Source organism: Odontomachus brunneus, unplaced genomic scaffold (assembly GCF_010583005.1).
Source record: "Odontomachus brunneus isolate Ranch 3 - 2012 unplaced genomic scaffold, Obru_v1 Obru_scaffold_114, whole genome shotgun sequence".
Classification (NCBI taxonomy): Eukaryota; Metazoa; Arthropoda; class Insecta; order Hymenoptera; family Formicidae; genus Odontomachus; species Odontomachus brunneus.
Window position 1 is genome coordinate 1,041,493 of NW_022639564.1, and position 9,475 is coordinate 1,050,967.

Here is a 9,475-nt window from a genome sequence, read left to right on the forward strand (position 1 = left end):
TTACCGTGGACGCTACGCTGCTAGCTCGAAGATTGCTTTTCCGTAACGGTACTATAGGGACAAAAATTTTTCTCGAAATATTTAAAAAAATATTTCTCGAGAATGCCTTAATAGTGGGTCCTACGGCTTTACAGGAGTAAATGTATGAGTGCATACTACACACCCATAAAATTTTATTCAAATCGGTGATGAGAGACTGCCGGGTTCCCCTTGTGAGAGGGATCCCCTAAACGGGAGTTTTCCCGTAAATTCTTTCGTTAATAACTTTTTAACAAACGACGAGCGCCAAATAAAACTTTTTGAATGTTATTGAGAAGATTGACCTCTACAATATATGTCAAAGTCAAAATCATCCGAGGTGCATCCTTTAAAATGTTAATTATCACATAAATATATATTGGAGGATCGAGCTTTGCCCGCCGAAGGCGCAACGAAGTGATGCCACAATCTTTCAGCTTTGCCAATCCTGATAACGAAGCTCACGCTCTCCATCTTCGGCTCTATCTACTTATTCATACCGTCCTTCATATTGTTGAAAGTTCGTGCATCTCTGGGTCGGGCTAATTCTGTTGTTTGTAATAAATTTTTTAACAACGCTTATAAAATTATTAACAAGGTTCACTTTTTTTTTCTTTCTTTTTAGGGAGGGTCTTCAATCTCTTTAAACAACACCCTCTCTACAATTATGATCAAGCGAACCCGCCTTTGGCATCAATATCTAAGGCTTTCGGGCCTCTGTCACGTGAATAATATAACAAGCACTGTTTGTTGATTCTCGAAACAAACAAATCAATTTACGGAGTTCCAAATTTATTAGTAATCAAGGTGTATCCTCTTGATTTAGTTCCCACTCTGTATCAATATTTTATTACTCTCGATTCTCTGTCCGCTACCACATTCTCCTTGGATGATATATACGAAGCTCGAATCCAAATTCTTGGCTCCTCACACCATCGCCATATATTCCTAGTTATCTCGTTGAGCTTGGGAAAACTGATCCCCCCATCCTATTTACAATATAGGCAATTGTTGTAGATTGTTGTCAATTTTTAATATCTCATTCCGATAGCTCACTGGTAAAACATTTGAGCGCGAAAAACGCTGCTGTCAACTCTAAGTAATTAATATGTTCTTTCCTCTTGTCAGTATTCCAAAATACATTCGCAATCTTACCTCCGCAATACGCGCCCAACTATTATTGAGACATCTGAGTAGATTATATTATGATAATTATTCAGGCTTATTCGATTACTTGACGACATAATATTATTTTTCCACTAGACAAAATCCTCCTTTAGTACACCCGGCAGTGACATAGTACTATTAAAGTTATTGTCATTTAATAACAATGCTAAAAACTTTTGCCTTTCAAATAGTTTGAAATAGCTGAACCACTCCCATTTTTACTAATTTATAAATAACCTTACCCATAACGAGGGCATCTTCACTATTAATCATGGTCCTTCTAGGTGCCTCAATCTGAGTGGACAAGAACTGCATCCTGTAACTTTGTATACAAGTCAATACAAATTTGTTCGAAGTCAGTTTGGACCAAGTCTGCAGAAAATTCTTCAGACGACCTGCCAAATGGCTTACCTCTACTGGTTCAACGGCAATTGAGTGCTCTGAGCTTGTGGGAACGTCTGTAGACGACCCCGCTGATTTCTGCTCGGGAACGTTTTGAATCGTTTTCGGCTTCGTTTTCTCTAGTACATTTCTAGCCTCTTTCTTGAATCCCGGATATATAAATACTCTTCTCGCTCTTGATAATTGATACATCAGTTCACATTGAAGTCTGCCTGCATCGTTTAGGCGCTGGACAATCTCCATCCAGTCCAACATATTCTCTTTGCCCTGTATAATCTCTGATATAAGTGACCCTAAGGCTGATATCTTTGCGCCACATAACGATTGATCAAAACCTAGGAATCTCTCCTCTTTACTGTCTCATTTAATACAACCTCAACTTCCAGGTTGAGCAAGGGTGCTTCGAATTGAAGATTACCTTTTCTAGGATATTTATCCAATAATTACGCCTTCACTTCTTTAATCAAGCCCTCATTTAGGATCTTTGACCAAATCGCTGCTACTTGAAAGTGAAGTTTCACCTCTCTTCCTTTATTCTTGCCGTCTTGACCTAATTTATTTAAAAATTCTTCATTCGAGTCATCACCTGAAGCAGAGGCTTGTCCAGACTCATTGTCCTCCGGGCCTTTTATCACCGATACATTTTCCTGATCTGCTACACTTTCGTCTCCTACTAAACTCAGTTTGAGTGACTCTGGAGACATACATTGATTTAAGTTACCCAACTCAAGTTGGCGACGTCAAATAAGCCTAGTCAGATCATATGGTCTGTTTCATCTCAATGTGTGAGCTCACCACTAAGAAATGGTACAGTCGGACTTTATCTACACATTTATACCCATGTATTTGTCATCCGCTGCCCAAGTCACTCAGTTAGTATAACCTAAGTCTCTTACCTTCAATCGAAGTCGAATGCTCACTTCATCCTCCTCCAGAACGAAGTCTTCTGGCAAATTTTCTTTTTCTTGTACTAAGTTAGCCAAATCCAGGTTTATCCCGTACTTGCTAATCTTCTCTACTCTTCGTATCTGAGACTCCTTCCTTTTTATCATCTTCGATGCGAAAAGGAACTTTGTAACTGTATAAACACACTTTGTATATTCGACAATTAACTTCGTGACTAACATCTCGCGCACAAAAAGCGATATGAAGGACGGTGTGAATAAGTAGAGCCAAAGATGTAGGGCGTGAGCTTCAGCGTCAGGATTGGCTAATCTGAAAGAGAAATTCTTCCTCATGAATAGAAAATGGCTTACTCCTTGGATATTCTTATTAACGATGAGCATCGCAGTTTGTAGCGAAAGATGGTTACATACAGAGAAGTACGCCGCTCGCCGTCGCTTCTCATTATCAGTTGAAGTAGTCCATTGCAAGGAGTATTCAATACCATACGGTAAAACTCCTGTTCAGAAAACCCCCTTGAGATAACCTGAGTTTGTTACATATATTATGAACGATATTGTTCTGAGTAAAACGCACACACACAGTGCTCGCTCGCCCGCTCGCCTAGGCGAACACACGGTGAGTACGTGTGTTCCTATTCATGCATACATACGGCACGCATTAACACTCCGTACACACGTACAATGTAATAGAATTACATTCTATTTATAAAACTTGAAATATAATATAAACACGCAGAAACCGCGAGCCCGTCCTGGCGGGCGGCTTAGCAGTGTGTGTGTGTGTGTGTGTGTGCGTGCGTATGCAACTGAATTTTTTAAAATACATAACCAATGAGCGATCAAAACCTCTAGAATATTATTCAGAGAGTGAGTTCTGTAGCATATAGCAACATAAAGACAATCTGAGAGGGATTCCCTAAACGATAAATATTTCTAACAGGATTCCCAGCTCCAATGATTTTGATCTTGACATATATAATAGAGGTCACCCTCCTGAGTGACCTTCTGAAGGTTTTAGTCGGCGCTTATTGTTTATTAAAATTTATTAACAAAAGAATTTGTATTAAATGAGTGTAATTTTTTAACACCGTATATACAAAAACATCGAATTTGTTTGAAGGCTAGGGTGATGCCAACCGTAGTGATTCCTACACGAATAAGATGAAGGCCAGTAAAGCTATCTCCGATATTAACTAAAAAATGTCTGTCTATAAGATAAGATTTTAAGATGTGTTAAATAACTCATCAAGGAAATTAACTTTGATCTTATAAAGGAGCCCCTCGTGCCATACTCGGTCAAACGCCTGAGAGGTATCCAAGAAGGCTGTCGAGCAGTACTCCTTTTTTTCGAAGAATTGATGAATTCTATTTACTAGTCTATGGACTTGGTCTATAGTATCATTTCTATCTAAAACCAAACTGATGGAGTGGGATCAAGTTTTTCTCTTCTATGATTAGAGACATTCTGGCTAGTACCAAGATCTCCAGCAATTTTGCTGTAATAAGAAGTAGGCTAATGGGCCTATAAGATTTAGTTTCCTCAGGATTTTTATCTGGCTTCAGAATTATTTTAATTTGTGAGACCTTCCATTGGGGAGGGACAATACTCAATCTCATTATCAAATTAAAGAGTTGAGTAAGATGGATTATACCACCTTCCGGTAGTTCTTTAAGCAGGCGTCCGGTTACAAGATCGTACCCTGGAGTTTTCTTATGATTTAGATTTTTTGTAGCTGTTTTAATTTCAGATTTAGTAACTTTTTTATGGTCGCCAGGGAATAATTTTACCTCAATAAACTCAATTTTACGACGCGTAGAAACAATTTAGTGATATTTGTGTTTCAAAAAGGTGAACCATACAACAAAGCAGTCAAAATGCCCCTCGAACAAGGCAGACTACCCATACTTACAAACGCTACATTGGGTCGCGCACGCGTGAATAAAAACAAGGACCGCAACATCATATCATTACTAATAAAAACTCAAGTAGCATCCTTCGTGGAGAAAAATTTATAACAGAAGCGATACATTCATTGTTAGACGTATGTGCCGAATTAAATTTAAAGACCATATCGATTTCTAAGGGCGATGTCGACACTGTTCCTTGGGCTATTATAAGACAAAAATTGACCGACATCCTTCAAGACGCCATTAAAACTTTTCATATGTACCAACGAGATCCCGCGACGGGACGTGAGGTCGCAAAACCTAAAACATATTGTTTTATGCGGCTAATTATGATCAACTTTACGGTGATTGTAATTTCAAAACAAACCTCAAACGTCAAATTCACGTCACGTCACTTCATTAGTATGCGTACAGACTCAACATTCTATGTTTATTACGGATACTCCTAGCACGGCCTTTGAAAAAATCTCAATGGACGTTATGGGTCCGCTACTTGCACGGATGAGACATACATACATCCTGACCATTTCAAACTTTCTAATCAAATATCCACAACCATTCCAATAAAAACAAACTACGACCGTCAATATAGCGAAAGTATTGGTTAATAACTTTACTTGCATATATGGCACTTCAAAAGCGCTACTCACCAATCAAGAAACAAATTTAATAAACAACCTCATGCGTATTATCGCCCGTAAATTCCGAATAAAACAAAACAAAATGACTTTATATTTTATATAGATAGTGAATAAGTCTAATTATGCGTCGTATATACTTAAAGAAATATATAAACAAGCAAATAAAAATTATTTTCTCTGAACCTCTACATAGTAATGAAAATGAGATTTGAACATAATTCAATGATTTAATGATCTCATCGAGAGATATTCGATCATAATTATATGAAGAGGCTCGTTTACGTGGATAAATTAGCTTTTTTCATACTGGAAAAAAATGAAAAGGATCGTCGAGAATGAGTCGAGAAAGAAGAAACACGGGCTCTGGTATGTCATTTGCGTATTTAAAATTCGAATTCCAGTGGGAATTGAAATTTATTTCACTGTGTTGATTTTTAAGTTTGTTTGCTAGATGATGCTGGAAAGTTCATAGCGGATTTACGATGAACGTAACGTAATAGAACGCAACATAACGTAAAGTAACGTTACATAAACTTGGTTGACGGCAAGTCTGTCAAATTACGATCGCTGTGACATACCATAACGTACCGCAGCGCGCATTTGACAGCACGCCAATAATGTACACATTCTATCAATAATGTATCGTTAATCGACATCTTCTGTTATATTTATCCGCTACGTCTTTTGAATGCACAACACGATGTCAAAATGCTACCCTTGAACTTAAGTGCAACGCGTGTTCAAGAGTCGAAAGCGTTGATTGGCTGAAAGAATTACATGAACAACTAAACATAACGCGACGTCAAAGCTTGACATTTGCACGTCGCGTTACTTCATGTTACATCACATAAAGTCGATCGTAATTGGTCACATATAAAACAATGTGTCTTAGGTTATACGTTACTTCACGTCACGTTGCGTTCCGTTATGTTAAGTTCATCGTAATACCGGCATTAGAGAGAACTCGAAAGTGACGCTGAGAATTCTGATCAGAATTCTGTGCTTGATAGAAGTAAATTCATAATACCCGTATGGCGTGGGAAAAGCCGTTTTTTGTGCATCTGCCTCGTGAACCCGGATCTGATGAAAGCCCGACGCTAGGTCGAAAACGCTGAAATATTTCATGCTGCCTAACTGATCTAGAATCTCCGTAATATTCAGAAGGGGGTACGCGTCCCCGACGGTTTTTTTCATTTAGCGCGCGATAATCGATTACCATTCTCCACCATTTGTGTTTTGCGGATCGCTTGACGAAGCACGTTGAGCGAGAGACTTCGTGCCTTGTTTTGTTTCGGCAAAACGCACGTACCAGTGGTCACTCGTCAAGCGTGTTTTCGTCGTGCGATTTACGCTAAGATTATCCTCTTATATGGACATTTTCCGCCGAATTCGCTTAGCAACAGCAACCGGAGCTCAGCCGCGAGTGCCGCGGCCGGGCAGTCGGGCTCTAATGCTTGCCGTGCTCTAACGCTGTCGCTTATACTCGAATTGCTCTGTTTGCGCTTCTTTATCACTTTGTTCTTTGGTGTGCTTTACCAGCTGTAATCTGTCTCCGCGACGCATCTTGCGCCGATAACGCACACCGCGCCGATCTTCTCGAATACGCGCCGTTCAGCGTCCCGGCGCTATTACTACCGACACCAGCAACCGGACTTGTCCTCAGTCATACTGCATCTCGCAGTGCATACATACCGCCGTCCCCGCCATAAAAGTGTTCCAGGTCGGACTTCGCGCTCTTCGACGACGAGGAAGCGGCAATACTACCGCCGCCGAAGCCGCCGAGCAGCACACCAGAACCGCCAAAGATGACGTCGGAAACGCTGCCTTCGAACAACCGGCTGCCGACACCAAACCTGCCGTCGAGAGGGACTAAAATCCAAAGATTCGGCGCAATGGCGCAAAGCCATACTATTAACGGTTCCCCCTGCACCTGAGCGCCGAGGACGTGCAGCCGGCACAAAACCAACCGGCCAACGACTGAGACCACCACCAGCTCCGAGCCGACAGTCGCCACGACTAGCAGGGCCACCAACATGACCGGCCGAACAACAGACACCGGTGGTCCTCCGTACCGAACCGCCACCGTTAAAGACCATCGGCCCGTCACTGCCACTACCAGTTCGTGTGGAATTCCGGCCAGGACTCTACGCGGACATACCGCACTTCGCGCATGTCTCGCGCCGCTTCGAAGGATCATCGGGGAGGCTACCCTCATCTTCGAGGAAACCACGCTGCTAGCCGAAATGGAGGCTCATCTGAACTCAAAGTCGCTTCAGGCAATGACGAACGATCCCGAAGACCTTTCACCACTCACTCCGGATCATTTCCTGATCGGGGCTCCAATACTATCCATCCCTGAGCCTTTACTAGTCCATGTGCCGGATACGAGGCTTTCTCATTGGAGGCTCCTTCAGAAGATGCGCGATTACATCTGGCAACGTTGGTTCAAGGAATACCTCACCTCGCTGTTGCCACGTTCCAACTGGAGGATCCCTGCGGAATCAGGGAGACGGGACAGCTCTGTCTCGTTCGGTCAGAGAGTGGCACTTGTCCGCGCAGTGACCGTTGGCTCGCATCCTGCGGGTGCATCCGGGCCAATATGGTCAGATCCGTATCGTTACCGTCCACACCGCTAAGAGAGAGTTGATGAGACTAACCGTGAAGATCGTTCTGCTTCCTGGAGCCTCACAGAACAACGCAGCGTAAGGCGCACTACAAGGCGGACTATAAGTGCCTTCCTTTGGGGGTTTTATTTTTTATTCCTCATTCTCATTATTATTTGCTTTTTGTTTCTGTTGTGTCCCTTTACGCTTTGCTAGGTTTTATTTTTACGTGCTTTGCTTATAGCATTTGCCCTTTCACCGCCGGTTACTGCCGTACAGGGTTGGACCCCGTCGGTCGCTCTGTTTCCAGCTCTAGACGCATCATCCAGTTCTGGGACGGGCTCATTTCGTTGGAGCCAACGAAGCGGGCTGGATGTTGCAGATCGCTCGACGAAGTACGTTGAGTGAGAGGCTCCGCACCTTGTTTTACTTCGATAAAACGCACGTACCAGTGGTCACTTGTCAAGCGTTGAGTATTCGTCGTGCGACTCACGCTAAGATTATCGCTTTATATAGGTATTTTCCGTGCCGAATTCGCCTAGCAACAGCAGCCGGAGCTCAGCCACGAGTGCCGCAGCCGGGCAGTCAGGCTCTAATGCTTGCCGTATTCTAACGCTGTCGCTTACACTCGAGTTGCTCGTGTGGCTCTGTTTGCGCTTCTTTGTTTCTTGGCTTCACCAGCTGTAATCTGCTTGCGCTCCGATCTCGAATGCAAGTGTGTGCTCTAGCGATCTCGTGTGCTGCTCCGTGCACCGCATTGCAATATAGCGGAATCGCTTCCGCTAGCGTAATCGGCTCCGTCGGCTGTCTCTTTCTTCGCTGCGTTTTCGATTGCTTCTTACGTTGCTCGCGTTGTTGTAGTTCGTGCGTGTTCGCTTGAGACTTTTGTTAAATAAACGCTTGTTATTCTTTCGTGCTATAACCTGTGAGCGATTCTTGCTTGATCCTTTTTTGCAATTGCGGATCCTCGAATGTCTGATTGCCGTCGTGCAATCGCTCGATCAGCGCTTGGTTCATCACTTTGCGCGATCTCGCAATCGCGCTCTCACATTACCGCAAATAGTTTGTTTCCTTTTAAATCCGGTTTCTTGGGCACGATCCATAAGGGAGAATTATATGGAGAATTAGACGATCTGATGACGTCATTGTTTAATAGTTCTTGGACGTATCTGTTTATTTCTTCCTTGTGGATCGGCGAATAACGATATTGCTTGGTGTTTATAAGCTGATTGTCTGTGAGTTTTATTTCGAGCAATAGCACAGTGGTATAGCTTATCGCTAGGAAGCTGGAGGCAGCTGGAAAAATTCGTTATGTTTGTCGATGAGTCGTTTATATATAATCATATATAGGGGAGAGCAAGACACAGAGAACCGCTTAACATTCTAAGGTTAGTAAAAAAATTTATCAGTTATAGGAAATGACCTAAAGTTGCTCACCATATACCTCCAAGGTTTATGCATACGCAGACAAAACGTTAGCTTAATAACTATAAGAGATTTTATTTTAGACATTAAAATTGTTGGAAAGCCCCAAGCACGGGGCACAGAGGACCATGTATGATTTTCTATATATGTATGATAATATTTCACATATCATACATATAAGTAGAAACAGAGTAATAAAAATAAGTTTATCATTTCCAGATAACACATATATGTATATATGTGTGTGTGAAAGCAACATATGAAGTGAAAGAAACAATGTTTTATTGGCATTTCTTCCTTCATTTTTAATTAATAGGTACATAATAAGAACAATATATTTATTATTTAATAACGAAAAAGTATTTATTCATTATAATTTATATATATATATATATATATATATATA

General features: G+C 41.7%; 1 protein-coding gene across 3 annotated transcripts in view; it reads left to right on the forward strand.

The window, feature by feature from the left end:
- Positions 1-9,475, forward strand: part of LOC116849395 — a 44,684-nt gene that overhangs the window by 25,402 nt on the left and 9,807 nt on the right. Inside the window, exon 3 of one of the 3 annotated variants that reach the window (XM_032826522.1) lies at positions 6,762-9,265. The exons of the other annotated variants lie outside the window; for them this stretch is intronic. Within the exon in view, the coding sequence (XP_032682413.1) occupies positions 7,075-7,677 (603 nt within the window). The 5' untranslated portion in view covers positions 6,762-7,074 and the 3' untranslated portion in view covers positions 7,678-9,265. Of the gene's footprint in view, positions 1-6,761; positions 9,266-9,475 lie in introns of those variants that run through there. 3 annotated transcript variants of the gene reach the window in all.